The 26,449-nt window shown below is 41.6% G+C and overlaps 1 protein-coding gene and 1 non-coding gene across 5 annotated transcripts in view; one reads left to right on the forward strand and one right to left on the reverse strand.

The window, feature by feature from the left end:
- Nucleotides 1–948: 948 nt before the first annotated feature.
- Nucleotides 949–26,449, reverse strand: part of ZMPSTE24 (zinc metallopeptidase STE24) — a 47,996-nt gene continuing 22,495 nt past the window's right edge. For 2 of the 4 annotated variants that reach the window (XM_025856598.2, XM_025856597.2), the window contains 3 exons: nucleotides 15,509–15,613; nucleotides 12,634–12,777; nucleotides 5,770–7,473 (listed from right to left, as the gene is read on the reverse strand). In XM_025856598.2, the coding sequence (XP_025712383.1) occupies nucleotides 7,249–7,473; nucleotides 12,634–12,777; nucleotides 15,509–15,613 (474 nt within the window). In that variant the 3' untranslated portion in view covers nucleotides 5,770–7,248. Of the gene's footprint in view, nucleotides 1,399–5,769; nucleotides 7,474–12,633; nucleotides 12,778–15,508; nucleotides 15,614–26,449 lie in introns of those variants that run through there. The other 2 variants (XM_073902829.1, XM_025856599.2) reach the window with 2 other exon arrangements.
- Nucleotides 14,795–14,898, forward strand: LOC112812400 (small nucleolar RNA U13). The gene has a single exon (XR_003205262.1). It is a non-coding gene; the product is annotated as a small nucleolar RNA U13 (small nucleolar RNA).

Raw genomic sequence — 26,449 nt, forward strand, 5'->3', positions numbered from 1 at the left:
CACACACACACACACACACACACACACACACACACACACACACACACGAGTGACGGCTCAGTCCCCTTGTCTCAACTGAGGGACAAACAGGAAAGATAAGCTGAGGTAGCCCCAAGGGCCACAGAGGGGGCTTCACCCTCGCTGCTTCGACAAATCCTGTATCACAGCAACCCCGCCTCCCCCAGGCGGCCCGACCTCCGCTGTGTCTGCGGGAGCCGGCTCCGACAAGGGGAAGAGGGTGGGAGCAGCAGGGTGGGGGTTCGTCCCTGGTGGCGAGGGGCTTCCTCCTTCCTCGGCCTTGCGCCCCTGCTGGGACTGCTCTTCCCCAAAATCCCATCCCTGCCGGTGCCCTCACTGCAAGTCTTTACTCCTAAGTGACCTTCTCATCCCCAGCCTGATATCCAGGTTCCCCTCCGTGCTTCGTTCTCTCTCCTTTGTACTTGGCACTATTCAGCGACATCATGTAAGCTCCGGAGGGCAGCAACTTTGGTCTCCCGTTTGCCGCTCCATTCCCCAGCACCTAAAACTGCCTGGTGTGAGGATCTAATCACATGGTGACTACAGCTGGGAACAGTGTATTGTATAATTAAAACTTGCTGAGAACTTAAGGGTACACACACACACGCGCGCGCGCGCAAAAAGCATTTGAAAGGAGAAAAATAGTTTCAAAACAAAGCAAAAACCAAACAAAAAACATGCCTGGCACATAGCAAGTGTTCAATAGTTATTAAGTAAATAAATAGTATGTTCAGGATGCTGAAAGGGAGACCCCACCAATCATCACACCAGGAAGGAAGGGATTTGGTCTCAGCTTGTGTGGGGCTGAGGCATGTTCCAAGATGGCCCATAGCAGCCAGGTTACTTCTTTCACCATCAAGAATGAACCTCCCCAACTGAACCAAGAGACAAAAGTCTAGTATAACAAAAATGAAGTAGGAACTCAACTCCCCTGTTTGCAATTAGGAAAAGGGGGATGCAGGAAGCCTAATGGAGCTTTGCATCAAGTCAGCCCAGCTCCTTCCCAGAGGTTTAGCAGCTTCTCCTCCATAATGTAGACTGTTGAGGACTCAGGGTCCCAAACCTGCCCCTGGCAGAGTTCCAGGAGTCTGGAAGATGGGATTTTGTTTCAAGTAATTTAGTAAGTCACTAATCTTCCAACCCAAATGGCTGGCGTCCAACCCATGCTGCTAAAATCAACAGTGATGAGGGCTTTCAGCCAGAGCTTTGGTGTTTTACTGACACACAGGGTCTCAAGTTGGCGGCTGGGTATTTGGGCAATTTCTGAAGTGGGCATTGATATGGTGGCACCAGGTGGGCTTAGAAGCTGACGAGGTCCTCTGCCGGGTAATCACGGCCCGAGAAGAGCAGAGCAGCAGTCCGGAGGCTGCCCTAAAGGATCTGGATAAGGGCAGAAATAGTTCCAAGGTAAATGGAGAGCTTGTTTCTTATCCACAGAACAAGGCTGCGATTGGTGATAGGACCCACAGCCAGTTGCTTTGGTTACTGGGCCTCTGTCATGCCGCCCGTGAGGTCACAATCAACCAAAGTCTAGTGGGTCTGGCTCTAGGTGGATGAGGAGACCTGTGTCCTTACCCTATCTGATAAAGACCTCAAACTCAATCTGTCCTAAACTGCAGACTTTCCCCTCCCTCCAAACTGCTTCTTCAGTGTACCCTATCTCAGTAACTAGTTCTACCATCTACCAGGTGCCCAGGCCTGAAATCTGGATCATCTTTAACTCCTTTGGCTTTCACCCCCATCACTAATTCATCTCCAAACCAGGATGATCTCTCCTTTTTTGTTCAGCAAATATCCATTCATTCCACAAATACCATTGTCTCCCCAGCTAGAACGTAAGCTCTATGAAGGCAGGGAATTTTGTCGGTTTTGTTCACTGCTGGATCCTCTGAGCTTTCAACAATATACAGTATTTAGCAGGAACTTAATACCTATTAGCTAAATGAGTATTATTCGGGATAATATCCATGTGCTTTATTATGGCACAAAAGCCCCTCGAGCCTGGCCCATCTCCCTCTTCAGGCTCATTTCTCCTAACTTCTTGCGATTCCTAAAATGCCCCATGTTCTCATGTCTTTGTACCTGCTGTTCCCTGGAATACCACTCCCGCCCCCCCCCTCTAGCGGATTCCTGCTCCTCTTTCAAAACTTGATCATCATGTCCTCTGGGGATCCTCTCCATCCCAACTGCCAGCTGGGTTAGGCACTTTTGTTTCTTGTGCTTATTTACATCATAGCAATTATGGTAAATTATTAATAGTAACTATTATTACTATTAACCACTTATTGAGCTTTTATGACCAGATATCTGTGCTAAGCACCCTGCAAACATGATCTCATTCTAACCTTACAGCAACCCTGTGACACAGGTAGTATCCCCATTCATGTTAAAAAATACAGTAACTCTCTCGACCCCATTTCTACCTACTGCTACCATCCCATAGTTTTGCTCCCTTCAGTGGGACAGAGTGTTGTCTGATTTGGCTTCTAGCTTTCCACAGGGTCCTGTGGGCCATTGCAAAGGCCACTCCTTTGCTGACTTCTCATCTCCCTGTACATGAAGGTCAGAGGGCCACGTGGCTTGTCCTTGAACCACTTGTTTTCTCACTCCTCTCGTAATCTCCTTCAGCTTCATGGCTTTAAATTCCATCCCTACATCCCTAACCCAGACTTCTCCCCTTAAATCAATCCATTTTTCCAACTGCCTCCTCAACATCTCCCCTGAGAAGTCTGGTAGGCATCTCAAATTTAAGCTGCCCACAGTGCAAGTCCCGACCTGCCCCTCCAGAACGCCCTTCTCCTTCCGCCTTCCCCATCCGTTACTGGCAATTCCATGCTTTCACTTACTGAGGCAAATACACTGGGATCATCCTCTACTTTTTTTTTCTCACACCCCATATCTGCTCCATCAGCAAATCCTGTTGGTTCAGCCTTTAAGATACATCCAGAATCCAACCACTTCTCACCACCTCCCTGACTACCACCCAGGCACCATTTTTAGTTCTTTGCAGAAGTATTACAAGAGCCTCTCAACTAGTCCACCGATGGCACCCTTGTTCAACAGAGCAAGCACAGTGATCCTGTTAAAACAGAGATGATCTGCTTTCTGGCCCCAAACCCTCAGATGGCTTCCCTAGGAAAAGCTGGAGTTCTTACAATGGCCCACAAGACCCTATAATATCTGCCTTGTCCCTACCTCTCTGACTGTATCTCCCACTATTTCCTTCTGGTACATCCCATACCAGCTACTCTGGCCTTCTGGGGTTTCTCAAACACACCAGACCCACTCCCACATCAAGGCCTTTATACTTGCTATTCCCTCCTCCTGGAACGTTCTTCCCCAAAACACCTGCTTCCTGCAAATCACCTACTCAATTCTGTAAGGTCTTTGTTCGGACATCACCTCTAGCAACACTTTATGATCACCCTATTTTTTTTTAAAGATTTTATTTATTTGACAGAGAGAAACACAGCGAGAGAGGGAACACAAGCAAGGGGAGTGGGAGAGGGAGAAGCAGGCTTTCCACAGAGCAGGGAGCCTGACGTGGGGCTCAATCCCAGGACTCAGGGATCATGACCTGAGCTGAAGGCAGACATTTAACGACTGAGCCACCCAGGCGCCCCCACCCTATTTTAAATTGCAACTCCCGGAGCGCCAGGGTGGCTCAGTTGGTTAAGCATCCAATTCTTGGTTTCAGCTCAGGTCATGATCTCAGGGTTGTCAGATCAAGCTCCACATGGGGCTGCGGCTGCGCGCTGAGCGTGGAGTTTGCTTGAAATTCTCTCTCTTCGGGGTGCCTGGGTGGCTCGGTGGTTAAGCATCTGCCTTCGGCTCAGGTCATGATCCCAGGATCCTGGGATCGAGCCCCACATCGGGCTCCCTGCTCAGTGGGGAGCCTGCTTCTCCCTCTTCCTCTGCCCCTTTCCCCCTGCTTGTACTCTCTCTGAAATAAATAAATAAAATCTTTAAAAAAAAAAAGAAATTCTCTCTTTCTGTCCCTCCCCCTGCTTGTGTGCATGCGTGTGCTCTCTCCAAAATAAATAAAACAAATTTTAAAAGAAATTAAAAAATAAGTAAAATCTTTTAAAAAAATAATAAATTGCAACTCCCACTCCCAACACGTTTGCACACCTCGGGCTCTTTTTCTCCAAAATATGTGTCACTGTTTAGTACCAATTATATATATATTTTATTGTCTGTCTCCCCCACTCTAGTATGTAAACTCCATGAGGTAGTGATTTTTCTATCATCTATTTACTAACGTATCCCCCAGTGCCGAGAGCACAGCTTGGTACAGAGTAGGGACTTGGTATTTGCTAAGTAACAGATGGAGAAATGAAGACTCACATTTCCTACCCAAGATTTTACTAGTAAGTGGTATGTGGTATATTGGATTGTAGAACCCCGGGTCTTAACCTGAAGTTACATCTTCCCTGTTTATCAACCACCCTCCAGAGAGCCAGGAGAGGAGCTCTGACCTGAAGGTACAGGCTGGTATCTCAGATGCCGGCTTCGTCCTGCTCACTGGGTATGGGCAATTCTGGTTTCACTGATTTTTAGAAAACATGGGCGTATCATCCTATCTGTCTCTGGTCAAATCATTGGGAAATCCTCCTCCCTGGAACGCATCCTGGATGAGGAGACCCAGACGTTTTCCTATCCATGTTGTCTGAACAGGACTATACCATTCCACTATGGGTTATTTCTGCCTTCCCACCAAACTCTATGTATAGCCTCATATACAAGTTACTTGCTCACATCATGGTGGCCTTGAAACATGAGTTTTTGGATCTAAGTTCCCTGTAATTTTCTTTGTATAGCACCTAGGACAGAACTTAAGGCTCTCAGGTAGTACTTAGTAAGCTTCCTGCTAGTGATGCTAAAACACTCAAAACAGTCAAAGTAACATAATGCATATTTGTGCAGAAGAATCCAAAGGGCTGATGAAGACCAAGCGGAAGAAGGCTTCCTCAGGGAGGGGAATACCACACAAAGGATTAGGGATGACAGTGAGACTGTAAGGGCCAAGGGCAAGCTGGCACCATCACTGGAACTAAAATTACTGAATTAATCCTAGGAACTCTGCTCCTATCCGAAACAAGAGGTAAAATTTACTAGTAGCTCTCAGACTTCCACAAAGGGCCAAGTTAGACAACGGCAGTGTATACTCTACCTTCAATTCAGAGATCAACACGGCTGAGATCATGCCGTTTTACCTGAGGCCTGGGTCTGTTTCATCCTGCCCCCTGCAGATCCACCGAGTATTAGGGTACAGAGCGCCACCTCCCTTGCTGGCCTCTCTCCTCCTGCCTGATTGGTCAATACCTCAGGAATCCACTGGTACTGTCTGCCATCCCTATGCCTCTGCGATCCATAAACTGGAGGGGACTAGGTCAAAACAATCACATATTAAAAAGCTAGTTATTGCTGCCACAGGTAAAGGAGCCCAAAGAGGCAGCTGGAGCAGACCAGACAGGCCCAGGACCATCTGAGCTGATGGAAATGGAGGAGTGCTTCCAGATGCAGCTTCTGAGGAAACACCAAGAACCAGGTGCTCTGGAGCGGAGCAGGAGGAAGACACCGAGGAAGACTGTGCGGGTCAGGCACAGGGTGGCGCTGTCGTCACTCAGCAGTGGGGCTGCTGCTTCCTACTCTTAATGACCAGCCCTCAGTTCTTCTGGGGTAATAAACACACATCTAGGTAACAAATGACACACAATTTTGTCAAATCAAAGACAAAGTCCATCAATCTGCATTGGCAATTTTTAATGTTTCACTTGTGCAGAACTGAAATTTGTATTTAAAGGCACAGAAGGAAGGAAAGGCAGTTATCACAGCGTGAATTCACAGACAAAGGATGCTGGATAAAAGCAAAAAACTGCTCCTCTTTAGCCTTAGGAAAATAAATAATGCAGCACTAAACTAGACCTTCATTTTTATTATATTTCCATGTAAAGACATTACCCAAATATGAGCTGAGTAAAAGACTTTCTGGCCAGATACCAAAGGTGCACAGCTGATTCCACTTTGGAATAAACGCCCAGAAGGGAAACATTACCAGAGCATGGGAGCTCTGGCACAAAGTCAGTTCTCATTCAGAAAATGGACAGAGATTTGAAGCAGTCAAACACACAGCTCTGAAAACTGGAAATCTTTCATGACATTTGTTTTGAAAATAAAAATTAGCTGCACATCAAGAACTGTGATTTTCAAAAATGGAATCAGGCCTGATTAAATAGTACTTATGACTTCCTGATAAAAATTACAAAAATAAAAACTAAAACTCTTCTGTCCTTGAAAGAGATATAAAACTATATTTTTTCCTGAAATACCTTAAAAGAAACATCAGTATTTCACCCTTATGTCTCTTAACATTTCCTTTTCTCTTCTTTCCACATTCTGCCACTTTAAAAATAGCAAAACCTGTTCGATAGGGCAATTTCTGCTAAGTGAAAGGATGCACTATTTTTTAATAAAAGTACAAATGAGAAAAAAGCTGAATGTTCTGAAAAATACCAGTTTACCCCTAATGGGACCATACCCACCACGTAGAAAGATAAAGACTGATATTTTCCTAAAAACAAAAACAAAACCCAGTGATTTAAAACATTCTAAATTTCAAAGCACTATTAGAAGCTCCTGATCAGTGTGAAGCGAGAGGGAACTGAGAAATTTGGCAGAACAGTAGAACGTATTTGTCACTGCTTTCATTTAATTACCATCAGCCTTACCGATTACCTTCTTCCTTATTTAAAACACTGGTTGGCCATGTTAGATCACAAGAGCATGAAAGCAGAAACAAATCTCAACCTGGATATGAGCACAATCATTTGGGACACTGTCTCTGCCTCAGAGAGGACTGAGGTGGTGCTCCCCTTTTAAACGTATGCCCCCGAACACATTATATGCAGATTCCATATTAGTGTGTAAATAAAACAAGTTTCGTATTTTCTCAAAGAATTTTAAAAGTTGATGGTAAATTAGATGCTAAAGATAAAACTATGCCTTTAAAAACATTAAGCCTCAAAATTTCATCCAGTGGTTTCTTTAAGAAATGGATCATTAAAATCATTTTTGACATGAGATAGTAAATGTATTTAAATCCGGGTTTTTCTGTACTTAATAATTTTTCTTTAAAAAAAAAAAAAAAGTTTAAAAACATCAAGAGCTGGAACATGCTGCCAGGACAGAAATAATCAGAAATGTCTTCAGTCGCAGACCCTGGGCGCCTCAGTCTCGTTTTGAGCTTTCCAAAGCCCGGAGCCTCTCCAGGAGCGGGGGGTGAGAATAATGCCACATTGAAAACAGCCGGTCCGAAACAGGGAACCCCAAGTTATCCTTGTTTAGTTTGATCAGAGCAGAATATAAGTCGTTAGCTTTCCCAAGTTTCTTGGCAAATGCATCAGCTTGAAACTCAAATCTGCGGCTTAGGACGGTTAGGCAGAACGAGAGAACCTGAAATAGTAAAGAGAAGGGTTTTACCCACCGCCCCCTCCTTCGCCGCCCCGGACAGCTACATGAGCAAGGCCTGCAGGGGGCTCAGCTCAGGACAGGAGATGCAGCAGGCCCAGAGAAAGATCACTCGTATTTACGGAACCTGAGGTGGGGGATTATAAATTGAGCTTTTTCTCCCCCCAAGCAAACAGACCAGAAACAGATATATATCCCAATGAATGCTATTCTGACCAAAAAAACACGAATTTTTAAGAATCTGCCGTGTGTCAGCCACTGAGGTAGGCACTGTACGTATTCCCCAACCATCCCACACAGTAATTACTCTTACTGCTTCTTTCTCAGAAGAGGAAGGTGACGTTCAGAGGGGTGAAGTAACTTGGTGGAAGTCACATAGCTAGAAGGTGATGGCACTGAGAGTCTCAGTGGCTCTGCAGACCACACACATCACCTTCCTCAGGGTCAGAGTTAAGTCGTGGTGATTTTCATTCAGACTCTTTCTTTCTCTATAAAAACATTCTTGCTAGTTCCACATAAGAGGCTTCAGCCTCAAATGACAACCTCACAATTGAATTTTCTACAATGTTCTGAGCTATGGCAGCATTGCCAGAGTAAGTATCCAGTCACTGAAGATGACCATTACAAAGGAGTCAAATTTCATTTGAAAATATAAATTTCTGAGGGAAAAACAATTTCTTTGCACACTGGAGTACTTCAGGATGAACGACATGAATTCTAGTTCTTACCTTAAAATACTTCAGCATTAAAAAAAAATAAGTTTAAAAAAAAGTCTCTCATTTGTACCTCTCATTTCTACTAGCAAATAGTTTCAAAATAAAGTCTGGGAGTTCCTAATACCTTCTTAAACATATTCAAAGCTACTATCTGAATTCTGCCTGAAATTTCTTTCTACATCTTGAATAGTTTTTTAGGATAGAATCATTATGTGGTTGGCCCCTATCAACCTATCTGATTTTAAGCATTCTTTGAATCTCTTATTAAATAAGTAAAAACATAAGCAGATATTATACCTGCACTTTACTGCTCTGCTGTAGGTTTCCAAACTCTTCTCAATAGGGCAATTTCCCCAACTTTCCCAGGAAAACAGCTCTTTCCTATCATGCCTTTTTTTTCTTTTAAAGAAACAATGTCATATTGGGTTCCTTTTTCTCTTTTTTTAAATTTTATTTATCTTCCTGTCGGTGTGGGGGCGGGCACAAACAGGGGGAGTGGCAGGCAGAGGGAGAAGCGGGTTCCTTGCTCAGTGAGAAGCCCAATGCAGGACTCAATTCCAGGATCCTGGGATCATGACCTGAACCGAAGGCAGTCGCTTAACCAACTGAGCCACCCAGGTGTCCCTCCTGTCATGCCTTCTTAAACACTGACATTAGCATAAGTTTTGTTTGTTTGTTTATTTGTTTAAATATCTAGTCCTTTTGAAACAAATCTTCTGGGCTAAGATTTTTTAAACAGTTGCTAGTATCTCTGCAGATTAATCACATTTCAAATTACTCTAATACCCACATTTATTTAGGTGGTTTTTGAAGCGAACTCAACCACTCAATATAAGGAAGCAAACAAGAAAAACAAAAACCCTCTGTGTAGCCAAATTAGCTGACACAAAGGATAACCGCTAACACTGGGCATGCCTATACTTCCAATAGGACCTTTCAAATCAGTCAGAATCTAGTAATTGCTACTTAATGAGTTTGATGATCTGATTTCCCCACCTAGGGTAGGCTAAGGATGAAAACTAGAAAGAGACAACAATGTAAGGCAAAGTCACACCGACAGTAGTAAGGATTATCAGCCTGACAGTGAGGAAGAGACAAAAAAATCAGTTAAATAAATAGCATAACTGCTTAAAAAGCAAACCGGGGGGGGGGGGGTCACTTAGTAGACATAGCTCACTGTCCTTAAGGCATGCCTGAACTGTGACAGAAGATAGAAAGGGCAATGTCATTAAAAAGTGTTTTCTAGGGGTGCCTGGCTGGTTCAGTCAGTGGAGCACGTGACTCTTGATCTCGGGGTTGTGAGTTCAAGCCCCACACTGGGTGTAGAGGTCACTTAAAAATAAAATCTTAAAAAAAAAAGTGTCTCTACAGTATGATACTGGCACAAAAACAGACACATAGATCAATGGAACAGAATAGAGAGTCCAGAAATGGACCCTCAACTCTATGGTCAACTAATCTTCAACAAAGCAGGAAAAGAATGTCTAGTGGATAAAAGACAGTCTCTTCAACAAATGCTGTTGGGAAAATTGGACAGCCACATGCAGAAGAATGAAACTGGACCATTTCCTTACACCACACACAAAAATAGACTCAAAATGGATGAAAGACCTAAAGTGAGACAGGAGTCCATCAAAATCCTAAAGGAGAACACAGGCAGCTACCTCTAAGACCTCAGCCACAGCAACTTCTTCCCAGAAACATTGCCAAAGGCAAGGGAAGCAAGGGCAAAAATGAACTATTGGGACTTCATCAAGATAAAAAGCTTTTGCACAGCAAAGGCAACAGTCAACAAAACCAAAAGACAGCTGACAGAATGGGAGAAGATATTTGCAAATGACATACCAGATAACGGGCTGGTATCCAAAATCCATAAAGAACTTATCAAACTCAACACCCAAAGAACAAATAATCCAATCAAGAAATGGGCAGAAGACATGAACAGACATTTTTCCAAAGACATCCAAATGGCCAACAGACACATGAAAAGGTGTTCAACATCACTTGGCATCAGGGAAATCCAAATCAAAACCTCAATGAGATACCTCCTCACACCAGTCAGAATGGCTAAAATTAACAAGTCAGGAAACAACAGATATTGGTGAGGATGTGGAAAAAGGGGAACCCTCCTACACTGTTGGTAGGAATGCAAGCTGGTGCAACCACTCTGGAACACAGTATGGAGGTTCCTCAAAAAGTTGAAAATAGAGCTACCCTACAACCCAGCAATTACACTACTGGGTATTTACCCCAAAGATACAAATGTAGTGATCCGAAGGGGTACATACACCCCAATGTTTATAGCAGCAATGTCCACAATAGCCAAACTATGGAAAGAGCCAAGATATCCATCAACAGATGAATGGATAAAGAAGATGTGGTATAGGGCGCCTGGGTGGCTCAGCTGGTTAAGCAACTGCCTTAGGCTCAGGTCATGATCCTGGCGTCCCTGGATCGAGTCCCACATCGGGCTCCCTGCTCAGCAGGGAGTCTGCTTTGCCCTCTGACCCTCCCCCCTCTCATGTGCTCTCTCTCTCTCATTCTCTCTCAAATAAATAAAATCTTTAAAAAAAAAAATTAAAAAAAAGATGTGGTGTATATATATACAACGGAATATTATGCAGCCATAAAAAAAAAAAACCCCAAATCTTGCCATTTGCAACGACATGGATGGAACTGGAGGGTATTATGCTGAGTGAAATAAGTCAATCAGAGAAAGACAAGTATCATATTATCTCACTGATATGAGGAATTCTTAATCTCAGGAAAGAAACTGAGGGTTGCTGGAGTGGTGGGGGGTGGGAGGGATGGGGTGGCTGGGTGATAGACACTGGGGAGGGTATGTGCTACGGTGAGCACTGTGAATTGTGTAAGACTAATGAATCAGACCTGTACCTCTGAAACAAATAATATATTATATGTAAAAAAAAAAAAAAGAAGAAGAACATAGTAGGAAGGGAAAAATGAAGGGGGGGAATTGGAGGGGGAGAGGAACCATGAGAGACTATGGACTCTGAGAAACAAACTGAGGGTTTTAGAGGGGAGGGGGATGGGGGGATGGGTTAGCCCGATGATGGAGGGCACATATTGAATGGAGCACTAGGTGTTATACACAAACAATGAATCATGGAACACTACATCAAAAACTAATGATGTAATGTATGGTGACTAACATAACATAATAAAATAAATTTTAAAAAAAAAGTGTCTCTAACCTCTTTAAGCAGTAACAAACTGCATAAGGCATTTTTATAAATATTTTATAAAAATTTTATAAAATTTTATATGTAAAATTTTATAAAATTTTTTATACATATTTTACAAATATTTTATAAACATTTTTTCCCCAGTTTAAAAAAAAGATTCTAAAGGTAGTAAATCTCCATGCTCTGGAAAACTTTGTTAGTTTATATGGACAATGCTATGCAAATATCATCTATTCCTCTCTATTGTTCTTTCTGAACCCCTTCCCCCTTTGTAATGGAGAAAGAGGATTCATTTGGTTTATCTTAAAATCTTTACAACCTGTCTCAAAGAAAGAATCTTTCTGAATGGAGACATCTCAAAATCCCCAATATTATTTCTTGGCTTAATTTGACTTAATTTATCAAATATCATGACATGTTGCCATCATCAGATTTGTTAATATACAGTCTCATTAATCCATGCCTTACCACCTGCATGGAGTCCTCCTACTGAGCAATCTGAGCAGTGGTTCCTGAAATTCACTTACCATAACACACCCAATTTTGATTTAAAGGGCCTATGGTGTGACCCCTAAGGCTATTCTTTTTTTTTTTTTAAGATTTTATTTATTTGACAGAGAGAGAGCACAAGCAGGGGGAGCAGCAAGCAGAGGGAGAGGGAGAAGTAGGCTCCCCACAGTGGAGCAGGGAGCCCGACATGGGGCTCGATCCCAGGACCTGGGATCATGACCCGAGCCGAAGGCAGACGCTTAACCGACTGAGCCACCCAGGCACCCCCTCTCCCCCAAGGCTATTCTGAAGCGGGTAGTCAGAGAACAGATCAGAGGAACAGTGTCATACAGCCTCCCACATCTAGCCATACATATACTCAACTATCATTGTTTCATTCCCTCATACACAGAAGATTTTCAGCCAAGCACTGGTGAATGTGTGATCTAGGACATAGCATTCTAATAGTTAATCTCCATCCACCAAGTCTCTGAGGTATACGTTAGATCAAGGTTTCCACCACTAAAGTCTAGTCCTCTACTTTTTTCCCCCTGCTAACAGGCTTGGGTTTTTCTGCTACTTTCTTAGACGGGCCAGTCAATCAAGAGACTAAAAGACTGTCTCATCTACTTGTTAAAACTATAGTTTTGTTTATTCCTTTTTTCACTATCTTAAAGGTTCTAGATTTGAAATGCAAGGGCATATGTGAGATAATTTTAACAATTATACATTACCTCATTGTAAGGTGAAAAAATAAACTGGAAGATGATCAATAATCCAATTAGAGTGGGTTGGCTGGTATAAAAACCAAATGCAGCAAAAAGCTCCTTTCGACCAATTAATACAGCAAACAAGAAGAAACACAGGAAAGAATTCATCTAGAAAGAAAGACACAAAATTTCTAACTTATTACTAAGGTGATTTCAGAAGCACCAAAAAACTAGAATCAGACATCATGGTGTGATTCTAAGAATGGTGTTAGTGTAATCACAGAAAAAGTTATTTAGGTAACTTTATAATTTTATTCTAGAAAGAAAAATAAAATTTCCCCAAATGTCTAACCTGTATAGTTTTCTGTAAGGACAGGCCTAAGTGGAGCCTCCTATGACTGAGGGTTTGAAGTGGCCAATAGCAATGGAGTATTTCCTTTCTGTAAAAAGTTAAAGGGCTAGAATGGATTCTGGCTTTGTTTGCACTAAATCATAATCAGACATAAGGCCTTCCACCTCACCTTGATATGGAAGCTCCAAAAAAACAAGATTCCCTTGAATACTCTTTAGGACCACTGGAGCTGTACTGAGTAGTTAGGTCCAAGAAAAAAGTAGATGTATCTTTAACAATAAACAAGAGAAAAAAAATCAAAAGTCTGCACCAAAATATGAGTAAAGGGGTACTAGAGTAAGGTTGGAGAACAAATACCATTCTTTCCCTTGGCAGGTCAGGATCTTAGAGGCCAGAGGTACCATATCTGAATGTGTTGCTCCAAACCATTTGCCAGATGCCTCAAAAGCTACCAGCCTAGAGTGGGGCGCAGCATAAGATTCGCCAGCTGGCCCAGGATGAAGCACAAGCAGCTCTACCATTCAGTCCTTGTTAACTCAGTGGATCCAACACGACAAGCTCCAAAAGAAAACTTCAGCACAGGGAAGGCCCCTAGGATTAGAAGCTATGCGTGCCATTTATGTCAAGTAACTACTTGCCTTTTGAAAAACAACTTTTGGTTTGCTACTGGGTCCTCCCAGAGGCTGACTCCTGACCGTGGGACACTAGGATCCTGCAGCCTGAGCTGCCCCTCCTCATGATCCACCTAGCCAGGAAACTGGTATGCCCCGAAGCATTCTAACATCAGGTCTAAGTGGTATCTATGCAAGTGGGAATGAAGGATGTCATGAAGAGAGAAGTTAAATGAGCAAGTGGCTTATACGCCCAGTATACCAACTCCTGCCACCCCTCAATCAACCCTTACTCACGGGGAGCTCCCCATAATCATTTGAGGATGAAAAAGTTGAACACCCATTTTACAAATAATACATTATTTCTGGCACTGGCTGAAAGTGGGCTGCTGTGGTATTACAGAATCACTTGGGGCTGTTCCTGGAAGGCAGCGGTGAAGGAAATACTCTCAGTGAGGGAAATTTTAGGTAGTGTATCTCATTGCCCACTCAGTCTGGAAGGATAGAAGGCCTGAGCTAAAAATATATAATTATTGGCAGTGGGCAAATAATAGTTTGGCTGAATGATCAGGGCCTTGAAACGAACTCTAGGATGGCTAACAAGATCTGGAAAAGAGGTATGTGAAAAAAACTTCCAAAATTAGCCAAGAGTATGATAGTACTTTGGTCCTATGTGAATATTCACTAAAAGAGTCCACGGTAAAGGAGGCGTTCAATAAGGTGGAGAAGATACCTGCTCTGTGGATGTTAGCTTCTCTCCCCAGCCACTCTAGGACTTGGTCAAGGTGCTCTTGAACAAAATGGCCAAGGTGCCAGGGAAGGAGTCAGTGCATTAGTCAACAACCTAGATATCCATCCCTCCACTGGCTTTTCCTGAGTGCACAATCTATTAGAAGGGGCAGTCAACCCCTCCCTGGATTGGGTACCACACCTCAGGGACCAGCCCACTACCTCGTGGTAGCCTGATTCCACTGCACCCCTTCCTTCATGAAAGCAGCAGTGATTTTCCTCTTTAGACTAAATACTCTAAACTTGGATTTGGACTTATTTACTGTCTTACTCACTGCCATCTATCCATACAATTAGCTTCAAGCCAAGGAATTCATTTTTTACTGAAAGATGCAAGGCAACAGGAAGGGCCCACAGGAGCGCACAGATCTTCCCATGTAGACCACCATCCAGAAATAGCAGGCCTTTAGAAAGGTACAAAGACCCACTTCTGATCCTTTTATAGTTCTTAAGTATGATGATTGGATGTTTATGCCGTTGTGTAACATCTGCCTCCCTCAAACCTTGTTATGACCTTAGCACATTACCCGTCTGACATGAAAACAAAACAAAAACAAACACCCACTTCAGACTCGGTTAAGGCCACATCTGCTCAGAACCAGTCAACAGGATATAGTGCTATTTTGCCTGGAGCCTCACAACCATAGTAACTGTTGCTTTAGAGTTGATTTAGACCCCAGAGGAAGAATGTTACAGGAATTGTTATTTTATTCTTTATAGCTACTACAGTTCTCTTCAATAGATATATAATGGCTTGTAAATGAGAAAAAAAAGTTTAAAAAGAAAGCATTTTAATGTCCAGCTTATCAAGGCTCATGGCTTTTGATCTTCGCAGTTCCTAGAGCTGAGGGATTCTGGAGGGGGCCACAATGATGGTAACAGCAATAAAAATGACACGGTCCTTACTGCTTCCACATACGACTTTACATGCCTGCCTTAACTCCTTTATTCTTACATCAGTCCTAGCGGGTATTATCATTCAATAAAGGGTTGGAGACAGAGAATGCTTAAGGAACTTGCCTGAGATTACAGGTATTAAGTCAGGAAGCCAGGAGATGCAGCCACCTCTCCACCAGACCACCTCTCCTGTCTGCCATACTTCTTTGACTACCGTGCCGTAAAAAGAGGACTGTCACTCCCAACTTACCTGGCTGATAATGATATTTTTGACTGTGTGTCCCAACTTCCAGTGCCCCAGTTCATGGCCAAGTACAGCAAGCACTTCCTCATTTTTACATCCTTGTTTCTTATTCTAAATCAAAGAACACATTGAAAATAAAATTATTAACAACCTTCAAAAAGTTTATGCCTTTTAATCCAGTAAGAGCCCTTCTTAGATTCTAACTAACTTAAGAAAACAATCAGACTTTTGTGCAAAACTTCTCATCTACTTAATAAAACATTCTCTGAATCACTTGATGGTAGACAGTAGCTTAAGGATTGGAGAAAGAATCATGAACAAGACAGACATTCCCTGACTTCATGAAGCTTATTAGAAAAAAAGAATGGTAATAACACAAATCTTTATTAATAGACAATATTTAAATAAATCATGACAAAGTTATATGACAGCCATATTGTAAACCCATTAGAAATGTTTCCAAAATTATGTTCTGACATGGGAAAATGGTTTATTAGGTGAAGAAAGCATGATAGAAAACTAAAAATAATGATTCCAATTTTGAAAAAATGTGAATGTGTATATAAAAACAAATACAGAGGGGCGCCTGGGTGGCTCAGTCATTAAGCATCTGCCTTCGGCTCAGGTCATGATCCCAGGGTCCTGGGATCGAGTCCCACATCGGGCTCCCTGCTCCGCGGGAAGCCTGCTTCTCCCTCTCCCACTCCCCCTGCTTGTGTTCCTGCTCTCGCTATGTCTCTCTCTGTCAAATAAATAAATAAAATATTGAAAAAAAAAAAACAAATACAGAAAACAAACTGGATATATATCAAATGTTAACAGCAGTTTTTCTACATGATACAATTATGGTGGTGTTTTAACTGTTTTATATCTTTCCTATATTCCAAATCATCTACAAATAAGCACATATCACTTATGATCACCTCCCAATACACCATGAATTGCCATTTAAAAAACTGAGACTTCCAAGTTAAGATGGTGGAAAGAACATTCACAATTCACAACTAATGTTATTCCCTCCAAAATCCCCATTAAAACTATAGTCAAGGAACTTTTTTAAAAGATACAAACCCGCATGGATGGGGAAAACATGAGAGGTGACAACAGCAACATTTTAGAAGCAGGAAATCATATGGGCATATGAACAGACTTAGCAGACTAAAGAAAGCTGACTCACAAGCCAGCAGTGGAGCAAACAGACCAGCCTGATTTACACCACACAGTCTGCAAAGGGCTTGGGAACTAACAACATTAGGTACTTCTGGAACTGGGAGAAAAGGGAAAGGCCCTAAAATAAGAATTGGGAAAGAGCGGTTTCAGAAGTAGTTAAAGCTTCAGATTCCTTCTCCAGCTCCACACCAAAAGGCAACTGTTCCTCCCTCATTGTGGCAGGAGCCTGAACGTTTATTCTCTCTGGATAGGGCAAAAGAAGAGAACTTTTCAACCAAGGGTTGGGCACAGCGAAGACTAGAGTGCGCTAGCAACAGACTATGTAACTGGTTAGCTGTCGGTAGGGTATGCGGGTATGCTGAATACTGACAACTCTCTCTCCTGACCCAGCCCTCACCCCCGCACCTGGCTCCCAGAACACTACCCTCCAGGCAGAAGATCAAAAGAGTATTCCCTGGGAATTCAGGACCACTCCACCAGGAAAGACTGGAGGATACTAACACCAGGTGTTGCCCGGCAAAAAGCCTACCCAGGCCAGCCTACAGCAAAGCCCAAAGTGAAAACACCTTATCGACAGGCTTAGAGACTCCAGGCAGATTTTTAGTCCCATTCTCTTACTAAGGAGTAGACAACCAAGAATTATCAGATATATTAGGGAAGTTGTTAAGATGGAAGATTAGATCCATAAAAAAGCAATATGGAAGAAACAGACATTATATAAGGAGAAAATTTTAATTTTTTCCCCTTCGACACATATGAAGACTGGGCCAGGAAAGATGAAAAAAATAACTACAAAAATTGCTAACGTTTATTAAACAATGACTACAAACATAGACCCTCTGTGCTAAATACTTAATTATCTCATTTATACACCACAACCACCATATGACATATTCTTATTATTACCATTTTACAGATGAGAAAATCTAGGCAGAAAAGTTAACTAATTTTCCTCTGGCCACACAGCCAAAGTCTGGCATTTGAAGCCAGGTAGTCTGGTAGACCTGTGCTTTCAACTTTTACACAATTATGAATGTAAAAGTAAATTATTCAATATTCATCAATCAAATAAAATAATTTCAGTTGACACATGTGTAACCATTTGCATATTATTACAGTACTGCAAAATAATTAAACATAAATGGTGGTCAAATCAATAATGAAATATGTTTACTAAGCCAAATAAAATTGTTTATAACTTCCCAGATTCAACGTAAATAGTGCCGAGACACAATGAACAATTTAATCTTATATACACTCACACATGTGCACATACATGTTTACTCACCAACACAAACATACATACATACCCACCACTGGACACCTGCTTCTGGCAACATTACTAACTAGTCTGAAAAACTCTCAGACATCTAAAAATGCTTAAGGGATTATAAATATCCTTTAAAAAAATTTTTTTAAAGATTTTATTTATTCATTTGAGAGAGAGAGAGAGAGAGAGAGAGGGAGAGCACGCGTGGGGGGAGGGGCAGAGGGAGAGGGAGAAGCAGACTCCCTGCTGAGCAGGGCGCCCGATGTGGGGCTCAATCCCAGGACCCTGAGACTATGAGGGCCAAAAGCAGCCACTTAACTGTCTAAGCTCCCCAGGCACCCCATAAATATCCTTTTAGACATAGAGTTTAGTTTATTAGAAAGTAAGGGAAAGCCAAAGGTGAGGAGATGAAATTGAGATCCCTTGCATAAATCCATGAAAGACTACACTCTGAGTCAAAGAGTGAGCTAGAAAAAAATACGGTGGTAAAATCACCCAATTGTGTTAAGTCTTACTTAAAGTGGGGAAAAAAGTCTCTGATTAAAATTCAAAATCATGATCTGTATGGTCCAGAAAAATCCCAAGCTGAAAGATGAAAGTACTTCCAGTTTGGGAGCACTGGGGACAGATGACAGACACAAATGCAAATCCTCTAATTGAGGACTGTACCCTAAACCCAGACCCCTCAGGATTCCTAAAGATTAAAATCAGTGATGCATTGTGAGCTCACAATAAAAATTGCCAAAGACTTCAGAAAATGATGGAACAATGAGTAAGAGTTAGCAGAAAAAATAAAGAGCATCATTAGCTCCATAAGACTTTAGATAATGGAACTGTTAGACACAAAATATTTTAAAAAGGATACTTTACACAAAGAAGAGATCTATGAACATGAAGAAGGAACAGGAGACATCCAGAAACAACCAAACTGATTTGAAAAAGAAACAAATAGAGCTTTAAAATTAAAACACAACGGGCTGGTTAAAGAATAGAGTAAATATATCCAGAGAAGGAATCAGTGCACCGGGATGTAGAGACAAAAAGACGGAAAAGATAAAAAGAGTGATTATCACTTGTGGAAGACAGAATGTGATAGTATAACATTCATCTAACTGGAATTCCAGAAAGATAGACTGGTGAGAATGGGAGAGAGGCAACACTCAAAGGTATAATTGGCTAAGAATTCTCAAAACTTCAGGAAAGATCTAAGTTGTTAGATTTAGGAACGACAATATATCCCGAGTAGGGCTGAGTTAAAGAAGTCCATACCTGCAGAACATGAAAATCAAAGAGAAATCTTAAGAACAACCAGAGAGAACTATAAAGAAGTTAACAATAAGCTCAGAGCAGACTTTTTCAACAGGAACAACGAAGCTATAACACAATGGAATGGCATCTTTTTAAATTTTATTTTTATTTATTTGAGAGAGAGAGAATGAGCACCAGAAGGGGGAGGGGCAGAGGGAGTAGCAGACTCCCGGCTGAGCAGGGAGCCAGCCGTGGGGCTTGATCCCAGGACCCTGGGATTACGACCTGAGGCAAAGGCAGATGTTTAACCAACTCAGCCACTCAGGCACCCCAGAATGGCATCTTGAAAGTGTTAAGATGAGATGCCTGGGTGGCTCAGTCGTTAAGCGTCTGCCTTCGGCTCAGGTCATGATCCCAGGGTCCTGGGATTGAGCCCCCACATTGGGTTCCCTGCTCAGCGGGGAGCCTGCTTCTCCCTCTGCCTGCCGCCGCCGCCCACCCCCCCCTCCCCGGCTGCTTGTGCTCTCTCTCCCTTTCTCTGACAAATAAATAAATAAAATCTTTAAAAAATAAATAAATAAAATGCTAATGGGGCACCTGGGTGGCTTAGTTGGCTAAGTGTCTGCCTTTGGCTCAAGTCATGATCCCAGCGTCCTGGGATCAAGCCCCACGTGGGGCTCCCTGCTCAGCTGGGAGACTGCTTCTCCCTCTCCCTCTTCCCCTCCCCTCTACTTGTGTTCTCTCTCTCTCAAATAAAATCTTTTTTTTTTTTTAAGATTTTATTTATTTATTTGACAGAGAGAGACACAGCGAGAGAGGGAACACAAGCAGGGGGAGTGGGAGAGGGAGAAGCAGGCTTCCTGAGGAGCAGGGAGCCCGACGCGGGGCTTGATCCCAGGACCCTGAGATCATGACCTGAGCCGAAGGCAGACACTTAACAACTGAGCCACCCAGGCACCCCTATAAATAAAATCTTTTAAAAAAATAAAAATAAAGTGCTAAGATAAATAACTCAATAAGATAGTCTTGAATTGACATCCAAGACTGAGAATGAAATAAAAACAAAACCCAGAAATTTCAAAAAAAGTTGCTAAAACATATACTTCTGGAAGAAGGAAAGTTATGTCAAAAAGGAAGGTGTAAGATGAATAGGGAATGGTAAGCAAATAAACAGGTAAGCATAGGGATAAATCTAAATAATGACTGCATAAGATAATGATAATGCTAATTTGTGGGCTAACAATTAAAACAAAACTAAAACACAAGATGAAAGGAATAATTGGATCAAAGGGTGTATGGTCCCTGGATTGTTCAGGAAGCAGTGAAGATAACTGGATATTTTAAGATTTTAAGTTATATGGGCAAGCTTAATATTTAACAGCAGTCGTTGAAAGAACAATCATACAAGAACCTTCCAATCTGAATAAAACTAAAATATAATTTTTAAAAAAAACCCTCATACAGTTCTTAAAAAAAAAAAAAGCAGGAAGGTGTACATGTGTATGTTTGGAGGTAGGGTCGGGGTATGGAAAGGACAGAAGAAAAGGGCATAAAATAATATGGTAGAAAGAATTCCAAATATATCGGTAATCACAACATACATAAATAAACTAAGCTTAAAAAAAAAAAGAGAGTGACTCTCAGTTTGGATTTTAAAACAACCATAATGGGGGCCCTGGGTGGCTCAGACAGTTAAGTGTCTGACTTCTGCTCAGGTCATGATCTCAGGGTCCTGGGATCGAGCCCATGTTGGGCTCCCCGCTCAATGGGGAGTCTACTTGTCCCTCTCCCTCTGCCCCTCCCCGCACTCCTGCTCTGTCTCTCAGATAAACAAATAAAATCTTTAAAAAATAAATAAAAATAAAAATAAAAACAACCGTAACAACAAAACCTACCTACTTGCCCCGTATAAGGCATCTAAGACAGAGGATGGTAAGGTGGGAAGTAAAAGGATGAATGAGATAGTGGTGGCTGGCTGCACAACATGATGAATATGCTAAAAACCACGGAACTGTGCATTTACAAATGGTTGAAATGGTAAGTTTTAGCTCACTAGTTTTTTTAAAAAAGTAAATGGATGACATCTAGCAGACATTAACCAAAAGAAAACTGCTGTAGCGGGCGCCTGGGTGGCTCAGTCGGTTAAGCGACTGCCTTCGGCTCAGGTCATGATCCTGGAGTCCCGGGATCGAGTCCCACATCGGGCTCCCTGTTCAGCGGGGAGTCTGCTTCTCCCTCTGACCCTCTTCCCTCTCGTGCTCTCTATCTCTCATTCTCTCTCTCTCAAATAAATAAAATCTTAAAAAACAAAAACTGCTATAGCTGTATTAACATCAGACAAAATCAATTTAAAAGGTGGCTCAAGAGGTGCCTGGCTGGCTCAGTTGGTGGAGCATGGGACTCTTGATCTCAGGGTGGTAAGCTCGAGTCCCATGTTGGGGGTAGAGATTACTTAAAAATAAAATCTTTAAAAAAAAAAAAGATGACTTAACAGCATTATTAAAGAAGGTCACCACAGAATGGTCAAAGATTGAATTTACCAGGAAGATGCATTAATTCTGAATTTCTATGTACCTAATACTATTTCTTCGGAATGTATCAATTCTGACAAATCTATGAATAGATTTGTTAACATACCTCTGTCAATAATGAGACATCAAGCAAATAAAGTATCAAAGAGATATAAAGATCTGAGCCAAATAATAAACCAGCTTGACCTACTGACACACACAGTATCCTGCAACAAACAATTAGAGAATATACATCCTAGAAAAGTGAAGGCTAAGGGTTTTGAAATAAACTGCAGCTACTTAAAAGGGTGAAGTACAAAAAAAACAGATGAATGTGGAACTGATTTTGTTTTATACAATTTAGAAAAATGCAACCTAATGGGAACACAAGCAGCCAGATTGATTCTACCACTTTTCCTCTCCTTCTCCAATTCTTCTGGGTAGATAATATAACAGAGAAAGATAAAGAGATCTGCAAGACAGCATTGACATTTATTATCTCTTTTCCTTTCAAATATTGAAATTGAGGTCAGAGCCTATCTGGTAGGGGAACAAAAGAATGAAAAACTGACCTAGTTCTTTAAAAGGCAGGGCCACATGTGTGCCTGTACCTTCAGGGCCATTAAGAAAGAGTACCAATTTTAAGCACCAATTAAGAGACATCTATTCCAAGGGGGAAATTAAGAGTGAAGATTCACATATGAAGATATTCACTACAAGAATATTTTTAACAGCAAAAAACTGGAAACAACCCATATATCCAATAGGAGGAGAATGATGAAAAAAGTGATAGTTTATAAAGATGAGAAATACATATAGGAAGATATTTATGGTCAGCTAGATTATTCATGCTTTCTAACTTTTCTGTTGCTTTCACAATAAGCAAAAATATGGCTGTTTTGTTTAATAACAGTAATAATATAATAGCTTCCACTCAGGGATGGCCTATGTGGCAGACACGGATGTATCAGACAGTTTACGAGCGGCTCATGACCCCACTGCTGTAAGGCAGCTCTCAGTAGCCTCACTGTAGATAAAGTAACACGGTCCTCAGGCCTCTGTTTTTACTAGTTGCTGGTTTCCCGATATGAACTATGAATTCTTTCATAGAACAACCAGCTCTCTACTGGATAGCACAGGCCTCTGTGTCGTGGCATGTGGCTGGGTTTAGGACGCTGTTTGGAAGTACACAGAGTCACAAAGATTTGGAATGATGAGAACTTAAACGAGGGTCACTTTCCACACAAAGGAGACTTACTTCCTTATGACAGATTCTTGGACAAAACTGGATTTCCTTTACTTCCCAAACTAACTTCACATAAAGGAAGAGAGAGAACTATCACACATCTTCAATTTTTCTAAAGCACTTTATTTTTCACAAGATTCACCCACTGACTCTTTGATCCCAATACCACCAAACTGGGCAGGATGGGGGGTTACTATCTTCATTTTAGAGATGAAGAAAAGGAAGCTGACAAATTAAAAATGTCTTGCTTCAGATCATCTTGCTAGTGAGTAGTGAGTAAACCCTGAACCCACATCTCTGGGGCCTCTGCCCTTTCTATTACTCTTATTAACTGGGGAGACTTACACATAACCCTAGCACTTGCTGGGACATACTTCTTTTCTTCCACAAAGGGGCAGCTTTTCTATAGTTTTACCTTTCCTTTTATTCAAACTACTTTCAAGACAGGTTGTTCCAAATACTCTGTTTGTCTCCAGAAGGGTAAAATCCCAGAGTTAAGTTTCCTCAGCATCTTTTAAGATGTTAATAACCAGTATAGAGCCATTCATCAAAACATTACTAGCTCTCTCTGAGGAGGGATTTCAGATCACTTAGTTGTTTTTCTTTTAAACTTTAAATGAATCGCTTCATTTTCTCAACCTCATCCAGACTGAAAACCATCTTTGCAACCCCTCCCCCGACACTGTGCTGTACACAGTTGGCGTTCAGTAGCAGGTGAATAAACCACTGTTTCCTAAACTTCTGCTACATCTGTGTGCTCTCCGTGTGATTATTTACTCAACAGCTTTCTTTAAACCAATTCACTGTTTTTAAAACTTAGCCTTGTCCTAAATGGCCATATTCATGAACTAGTTTTATTTACCTTAATATATAGCTATTCAAATTTAAGATCCTGCTATGCTACCTAAAATAGTAGTGCGGCACATGCACCGGAAAGCACTATAGTTAATGAGTGCTGAGGCAATTTTTGTTGTTGTTGTTTTCATGAAGTTTTTTATTTTAATTCCAGTATAGTTAGCACACAGTGTTATGTTTCAGGTGTACAGTACAGTGATTCAGCACTTCCGTACATCACCTGGTGCGCATCACAACAAGTGCACTCCTTAATCCCCATCACCTATTTCACCCATCCCCCTGCCCACCTCCCCTCTGGCAACCTTCAGTTTGTTCTCTATAGTTAAAAAGAGTCTGTTTCTTGCTTTGCCTCTTCCTCTTTTTTCCCCCCTTGCTCGTTTGTTTTATTTGTCAAATGCCACGTATGAGTGAAATCATATGGTATTTGTCTTTCTCTGTGCTGAGTCAATCTTTGACTTCCTTCACTCCCCACGACAGCAATCACCAGGTACTTTAAATCCACCTTTTACTGTGACTCTTGCACTTTCTCTGATTCTCACTCTACTGCAGACCCTTATTATCTTGGTTACTTTGATGCAATAGGCCCCTAGAAGTCTCCCTGCCTCCAGTCTGCTCTATCCTGTATGCTGCCACCAAATTGTAATTTTCCTAAAGCAAGCTTTGGCTTCTACCCAAATCAATCTAAACCTTCCAGGCCACTGAAACAACCACTCGATGTCTTCAGGAAGAATTTTATAAACTGGTCCCAGTCTACCTTTCTATCTCCATCTACAAAAATCCACATAATCATTAGTCTCAGAACAGCCAGCATGTAGTTGTTTTTTGTTTTTAATCTCTATAGCTCTATTCATTCCATAACTTCAACCTGAAAAGCCCCAATCCCAAGTCAAAATTCTACTTAGGTCAAATATCTTCTAAGAAAATGTCTATTAAAACTCTCATTAATTTCTTAACTTCTAAAAGCCACACTATTCTAGCCACTATTTATCACTAGAATTCTCATTAATTTCTTAACTTCTAAAAGCCACAGTATTGCAGCCACTATTTACCACAGCCTGTGTTAATTTATGGGCTATCTGTGTACATGGCTAGTCTCCTCTACTATAGGTTCTTCAGGGCAGGACTATGTCTAATGTATCTTCATCATGTAACCTATACCTAGATGCTAAAAATTTGTAGTTATCAACGAAATTAAGCAGGCTTTTCAAGAAGTCAGCAAAATAACTCAAACTCTGCTCAACACACTTCTAATGACTATCTAATCTTTTGTAAGATTTAAGCCCAAGAATAATGTTCCCCTAGATACTAAAGGTCAGTAATTTCACTACATTGTTTGAAATCAATGGACCACTAACGTCATGGTTTGGCTATGATGTTATCCACCCCCATCCCTGCACGCCGGCATGTAGATACCTCTTAAGCAGGCTGACTTGCTGAACTTGCATGATTCCCCACTGCCGCTGCTGAGTTACCCTTTCTGGACTTCAGTTTTCCTACTGATGAGATGACCTTAAGATCTCTTCCTAGCTTAAAATCCTGATGCTTGGTCAGACCAAGCAACCTAACTGGCAGGATAAACTCACTTCAAAAATAAGCAAAATCAAAGCACTTAGCCTTCTCCAAATGTTACTTAATCCCTTCACAGAATCTTGCCTCCTGTACATACATATGACTAGGCTAGGCACTTTACTTGACTTTCTTTTTTAGGATCGAAATGGATGTTCGAAAGATAATAGTTATTTTCTGGTAGTTAGAATGCATAAAATGGAGTACAAGGTATTTCCCCTAGATTGCTTCATTTAATCCTCCCAACCCTAAAAGGCAGGCATCTTTAGCCCAGTGTTTCTCAACCAGGAATGATCTTGCCCCCGAATCCCTGACCCCCCACCCCAGGGCTATCTAGCAATGTCTGGAGATATTTTCGGTTGTGACAACTGTTGAGGGTAGGGGAGGTTGATACTGGCATGTAGTGGGGAAAGGCCAGGGATGCTGCTAAATGTCCTATGATGCACAAGATACCCTTCCACAACAAAAATTACCTGGCCCAAAATGGCAATAGTGCCAAGCTGAGAAACCCTGCTAGCATTATCTTTTAGTTAAGAAATCTATGATTTAGAGAACTTACTTGCCCAGAGTTACATAGATCCAAAATCATCTCTGGATGACACCAAAGCCAATAGCACATTCCCATATATATACAAATACTGGCAACTGTTTCTGATTAAATTTGTGTTGTTTCTTATCATTGTCCCTCCTCCCCCATTTAGTCTTGGTACTTGAGATCTTGCTAATCAGCCTCAGCCTCACCTCATCCAGGAAAGAACTCAGAAAAAGCTTCTGAGACTCAGGTCAGATTTAAGAAATGTCTTCTCTTCTGCTCCCACTGCGTCCAGGATACAAAGCTTCACTGTTACAATTATCATAATGTACTGGGCTTCGATGACTTTCTCCCCTTCAGACTATCAGCTCCTCGAGAGCAAAGTTTCCCTCTTTATTCTTGCACTTCTAGTGCGAGGCAAAGTATCTCAGAACAGAACACGTGTTCCATAAATATTCGTCAAACAAACAAAAGAAAACTGACTAACACTATATAGTGTACCCAAGGACACACAGCTACTAAATGACAGAACCAGGATTCAAATCCAAGT

This window comes from Callorhinus ursinus, unplaced genomic scaffold, assembly GCF_003265705.2.
Source record: "Callorhinus ursinus isolate GAN/ISIS: 27379988/994484 unplaced genomic scaffold, GSC_fseal_2.0 scaffold18, whole genome shotgun sequence".
Classification (NCBI taxonomy): Eukaryota; Metazoa; Chordata; class Mammalia; order Carnivora; family Otariidae; genus Callorhinus; species Callorhinus ursinus.